The 6,000-nt window shown below is 53.9% G+C and overlaps 2 protein-coding genes and 1 non-coding gene across 3 annotated transcripts; 2 read left to right on the top strand and 1 right to left on the bottom strand.

The window, feature by feature from the left end:
• The first annotated feature begins 1,065 nt into the window (after positions 1-1,065).
• LOC101760602 lies at positions 1,066-2,035 on the top strand. Its single transcript, XM_004954599.4, has one exon. The coding sequence runs from the start codon at positions 1,066-1,068 to the stop codon at positions 1,639-1,641; it is 576 nt and encodes a 191-aa protein (XP_004954656.1). The 3' UTR covers positions 1,642-2,035.
• Positions 2,036-2,521: 486 nt separating this feature from the next.
• On the bottom strand, positions 2,522-3,176 carry LOC111255838. The gene is made up of 2 exons (XM_022823273.1): positions 2,919-3,176; positions 2,522-2,805 (listed from the first exon to the last, which is right to left on the bottom strand). The coding sequence occupies exons 1-2, from the start codon at positions 3,147-3,149 to the stop codon at positions 2,755-2,757; spliced, it is 282 nt and encodes a 93-aa protein (XP_022679008.1). The 5' UTR covers positions 3,150-3,176; the 3' UTR covers positions 2,522-2,754.
• A 1,034-nt stretch (positions 3,177-4,210) lies between these two features.
• On the top strand, positions 4,211-4,281 carry TRNAG-GCC. Its single transcript has one exon. It is a non-coding gene; the product is annotated as a tRNA-Gly (tRNA).
• The last annotated feature ends 1,719 nt before the right edge of the window (positions 4,282-6,000 follow it).

Genomic DNA, 6,000 nt, shown 5'->3' with positions numbered 1-6,000 from the left:
CGAAGTTGAGCTCTAGTGAAGCGCGTAGGTGGCGACGAGCGCGGCGACCATGAGCGCGTAGGCGACGCCCCGGTCAACGGCCTGCCGGTCGATCCCTCGCCGCCCTCGCGCGGCCGGCGCCGCCGCCACCTTCGTCGTCTCCTCCACGGCCGACGATGACTTGCCAGCCGCCGCCATGCCGCTTCTGACGCCAAGCGAAGCAAGGATCCCGCGTGGAGCGTGTGTGGTGTGCACAGGGAGCTGCGGAGACGACGGAGAAAGCTAAGAGCTGGCAATCGAGGAATTTGGTGCGCTGGGGCAGCTGGCTGCGATTGTGCCTGTGTATATATACTTGCGCCCGTGCACGGGAGGAGGCGGCGAGCTGAGGGAAGAAGACTTACCCAAGCAAGTCCGGCCGGCCGGTCGGTAGCCGCCGCGTTTGATTGATCGGGGGCAGAGGACAAGTGTGGATTTGGGATTTGGCTTTTCTTTGCCGCGGTTGGAAGTCCTCATGGAAGCTGAACGGAAGCGGGCCGCGTGGAGGTGGAGAAGGTGCGACGGAAATGCTTCTAGACGCGAATGACGGCGACAATAGACGGCTGGAAATGCTTCTAGACGCGAATGACGGCGACAACAGACGGCTGGAATTGGTGTGGTTATTGCCGGGAAAGCGGCGTGCGCCCGTGCTGTGCGCGGGGCAGGCGCCGGCTTTGACCGGGCCGCCGCGCATTAGGCAGGCCCAGCGGGCGAAATCGCGGCCCGGGATGAGGTATTGCGGGCCGAGCTTGCTGGAACCAGGCCCAAGCGGCCTCTTTTGACTAGGTTGCCACTTGTTTGACTTCTTTTGATTCAATTTTTTTTTTGATGCTCAGATTCAAACTTCAAAGTCGTTACCGGACTGAGGTGGCACGCAGGACTGTTGCGACCTTTCTCGCAGCGTGTTCCCAGCAGCCAACGGCGCCGAGCCCCAACCCAACCGCCCTGCTCCCCCCCTCTACCTGCCGCCAGCCACGCCGTGCGGTCGCACCACGCACTTGACCCACTCGTCGGCCGCCGCCGACACGACCGGAACGTCACACCACACGCATGCATGGTGTTGTATGTATCCGCTTGTTCGCGAGCGGAGGTCCGCAGCACATCACATCCGCATCGCGCGCGGCCTCGAAGGATGCCCTCGAACCCAACCACCCGTGCCACCTCGTCCTACCTCCCGCCGTGCTGGACCTGGACCAGATGATAGCCAGCAGCGGCGGAACGGCCGGCGCCGCCTACAGCTCCCGCTCCGGCTCCTACGCCACCGTCGTCGCCAGCCACCGGCTCGCGAGGCAGAGGTCCATGCCGGCCGCCTTCGCTTCGTGCGGCCGCGGAGGCGAGCGGCCAAGGAGACTCGGGGACGGCCGCGGGCGAGCGCCCGCGTCCCCGGCAGCAGCTGGCGGCGGCGTGGTGCGCGCGCTGTTGGCGTGGGTCTGGAGAGGGAGAAGGAGGAAGGCGGCGGTGATGGCCCGGAGCGGGTCGTCGTCGGCGAAGGAGCAGCAGTACGGCCACGACGAGTACGCGCAGAACTTCGACGAGGGCGCCGCGGCGGGGGAGCCCGAAAACCTGTCGCGGTCGTTCTCGGCGCGGTACGCCAGGCGGGCGCTGCGGTGGGACGGGGCTCGCTGAGGTCGCCCGCCGCCGCCGCCGCCGCCAAGAGCATGTGGTGCGGCTACGATGCAGAGGGAATCAACTCCCTCTCGCCTAGCACTCCGACCAGGCCTCGATCGGCGGCGCCATGATCAAGTGTTCGACCGGTGCGCGCTGTGTTTTGACTTTTGAGCGGTGCTCTGAGCCCAGGCAAGTGACAAGTACTCGCACACCGCGGCGTGCTCGTTCTTCGGTAACCATGTCGAGGATGGCAGGCGGGCACATTTCTGTGTCGTGAAAACATTTGTATCACAGTTGCATATGGCGTGTTAAAAGCCGGTTAAGGTAGTATAAGTACATATGACAGTGCAGTTGTGCGTTCTTAGCTTTGATGTACTACGACGATACAATCGAACCGTTTGCATCTTCTATCCGTGTGCCTTCTCTCGATTCACTTCTAATTCTTGCTGTGAAAAAAAAATTATCAAGGAACGGGATCGAACGGTGGGCTGTTCTATTGTCCCAATTACCAGATGATTGATCAGAAACCGAGGGCAAATACATTGCTACACATCAGCGGTCTCATAGGTCGTCTCATGCAGTGCCACGTAGGATTTTTGATGATGTGGAGGAGAGAGAGCGAGGAGAGAGAAAGAGGTCGTTGCTTCGTGAAACAACCACCTCATGAGCTAAATTGTAGGACTACGAGGCAACTTAACAACCATTGTACGAGTTATTGTTGCCATACAACTCATAATATTTTATTTTTCTTATGCACAAATTAAGGAATTATATACCATTATCAGACAACTTATAGGACAACCCATTGTACGAGTTGCCTATTGAATCGTCTCAAGATTACGTGTCATGAGACCGCCTATTAGACGACACCAGTGTACTGATGGATGCGTTTGAGAAAAACAAACAAACAAACAAACTGATGGCTATGCGCAACCAAGAGCGTCAAGGCAAGGGTAGCAAATATTGTAACTTCTCACATCTTTCGGTTGCAAAAAGAAAAGCAGACACCAAAACACAGGATGAAAAGATGCAACATGTGCTGAAGCAAAGATTCACAAGTTCTAACAGCAAGTTCTCCAAACTCTTGCTTCGTAACTTCCGGATGGTTCTCATAAAAACGTGTTGCCCGACTCAGCTTTCCTTGCCGCTGCCTCCGCTGGTGCTCTCCACAGGTGGAATGGTCTGCAGCAGCGGAAAATGAAACGGAAATTGGAACAAAAAATTGAGCAGGGTCTCGTGTAGGAACGCGGTCGAACAGGTGGCGTGCATGGGAGCGGTGGGAGGGGTTCACGAACCATGTCAGGCTTGTAGATGTTGTGGACGATGGAGGCGCCGGCGAGGAGGGATGCGACGATGACCACGGAAGACCACGCGAGGGAAGGAGTCCCCGTCGGCGGCCGCCCGCCGCCGAACCTCTTTCCGCCGCTCATCTTCGGGACAGCTGACTTTTCTTTTTTGTCGTTGATGATGGTTGATGGAACTAGGAAGAGACTGGTGACGACGGTGTGGGTCTTGGGCCTGGGCATCTTGAAACGGAAGAAAGAAGGAAAGCGACGAGCACACGGGCGGACCAACGGCCGTCGGCCCACCATTAGCTACCCCCCCGGTCGGTACTGGCGGGAACTTAATGGGCCGTCTCCCTGCTGTCGGCCTCTTGCAGCACTCCCTTTTGGTTAGTTTAGGAAACAAGTATTTCACATTTATTTTCCTTAATTCTCCGTCTGGCTATTGTTCTATAAATCTCTTTTTTCAGCCAAAGGAAAAATTGTATTAAATCAAAGCTGAGTACATCTTCATGTCACACACAGCACTCTCGAAAAAAATAAAATTACATTTAAGAACAATCAAATACCGTTCTTCGTCTTCATTGTACTCACGTGTCATGCAACTCCAAATCTCAGTCTCAAACATGTATAAAGATTCATATAAAAGACCGCACAGGCATATGCTCAGCAAGCAGGCCGAGAACAAGCGTCCAAAAAACTATGACCAAATCTTCTTCTTTCTTCTTGCGTCTTTCTTCTTCCTCTTTCTGCCACTGATGAAGAAAAGAGATTGATCCCAATCTACCCAACTCAAAACTGATCAATATGAGCTCAAGGGGTAGAATTATTCTCACAAACCTTTATATTGTAACACCTCAGGCTCTTGTTCTCTAAATCTACTTCAGGTTATTTTAACCATCGATGCAACAGTAAAAATACGTCCTGCTACTGATAGCTGATCACATGTTCAGAAATATGAAGCAAAGATTGAGCACTCCATATATCATTATAGTAGTCATGATTTTCTGTTCTCGCTCTTATGATTAACAAATCCACTGGAGCCATGAGCCTACACCCTTAGGAATTTCATCATCCCCTTTCTTTGTTCAATCATCGTCATTGGCAACATGGATTTCTCAGAGCTCCATATATATATGTGTCCATCAATATTCTTGTCATCTCAGTTTCCATAATAAGGAAAATTGAGTTTGCCGTTCATGAAGCTGGGGAGATATCACACCCCTTTTCTAGCGTGGTGCAACGCAGTGAAGTTTTTTTTGTTAATGAAATCAATAAAGAGCTAATTAATGACACTTGTCTAAGCACCAGTGGTCTAGTGGTAGAATAGTACCCTGCCACGGTACAGACCCGGGTTCGATTCCCGGCTGGTGCACGATGGTTGATTCTTATGTTTTATTGGTTCTGCAAGATTTTTTTGACTTGGAAATGGTAAGTGTACTTTTTTCCCTGTTTTACTGGTTCTGCTAGATTCTTTTTGACTTGGAGATGGTGAAGTGTTGTTCGACTCATGTTTGACTCTACTACTTACCCATCTATGAATCCATCTATGAATCATGAATGTACTTGGAACGTACATGTACCATTAGCAACACGTGCCGGTGCCGAACTACCGATATACCATAGGCACAGGACTCGTCCCGATCGAGCGAATCTATATCCAGGTCCTCCTTTTTGAAGACCTCGATTTGTGGATCGCAAACCAACACCGCCACCTACGATCATGTCAATGATGGAACCCCAAGCGATGCGTTGCCTCCGCCGGAGGCATCGTCCAATGAGCCTTCGCACGGCCAGCCGGCACCGGTGGTGCTGCCTGAGGACGTGGTCGTCGAGCAGATCCTGACGCGTGTCCCGGTCGACGCTGCCGTCCGCTTCCAGGCGGTCTGCCGGGCGTGGCGCGACGCGCTCACCTCGGACCACTTCGCCGATGCCCACCGCGCTGCCAGGGCCGCCGGCGCCCACACACCCGAGATCGTCTTCTTCGCGCCGGCACCGGCCGGCACCGGCCGCCGCCGGCTCCGACGCCACCGCCTGCTACACGTGGAAGCTGGATCTGACCACCCATAAGAAGTCGCCGGACGAGAAGGCTGCTGCCGCGTCGGCCAGCGAGCTCGTCACCGTGGAGAACCTGCGCGCCAAGGACCTCATCCTGTCCGGAGGCATGGATCATGGCCGGAAACAAGCACCTCTGCAGCTGCCGTCGCTGGCTACTAGTGCTATAACTAGTAGTGGTGGTTCTTTGGGTCGCAAAAATGTGGATCATGTAATTAACTCTAATTTCTTTGCGTAATCTCCCAAGTGCATGTGTATCTGGATCGATTCTTCTCCTCTCAATAAAAAACATGTAAAGTCACATTCACGGAAAAAGGAATAATCTGCATAAACTGTGAATATGTCGTACGTACTTCTCTCTGAATTTTGGCACGGGTATACCTGCAAGTTACATAAATTTGAAAGGTGCTTACATATTTGCCTAGAAACAAATTCAATTTCTATTAAAACAGTAATTATAATCGGATATTACGTACTAGAATCGGAAAGGTACGGTGGCCCAACCTCCTAAAATCATCATAGAACTCCAAGAAGTAAAAATGTGTCACAATTCGCCGTGATGATCCTTTCCGCTGTGACAGTGGCCCTTTTCCCATCCTCGCTCTCTCACGATTCACGAATCCGCTGGAGCAAAGAGTCTACTACCCGTTGGATCTTGATGATTTACGAGCTGCAATGTGGTGGAATTGTGTTCCTGCATGGAGAACACACTGTCCACGCTGTTCCTCTCAGGGTCGTATGCGTACACCTCGTGGCGGCTCGTGGCGAGGAGTATCTTTCCTCCCGACGAGCCGAGCGGGAGCACACGGAAGCCACGGCCCAGGGCTTCTCTCATCGGCCGGGGCAGGCTCGCCAAGCCGATGCGGCAGCGCAGCGACCACGACGACGGCACCGTCGAGCCGGATCCGGCCGTCGTTGACCGAACCCAGAGCTCGTAATGCTCGACGAGGAGGCGCGTGTCCACCACCGCGCACAGGTCGCCGTTGAGCTCAGCGAGGTGGAACGCGTGGCGCACCCGCTCCTCCGGCGGGCGCACCCA

Source organism: Setaria italica, chromosome I, assembly GCF_000263155.2.
Source record: "Setaria italica strain Yugu1 chromosome I, Setaria_italica_v2.0, whole genome shotgun sequence".
NCBI classification, from domain to species: Eukaryota; Viridiplantae; Streptophyta; class Magnoliopsida; order Poales; family Poaceae; genus Setaria; species Setaria italica.
This window is presented reverse-complemented; position numbering and strand designations above follow the sequence as displayed.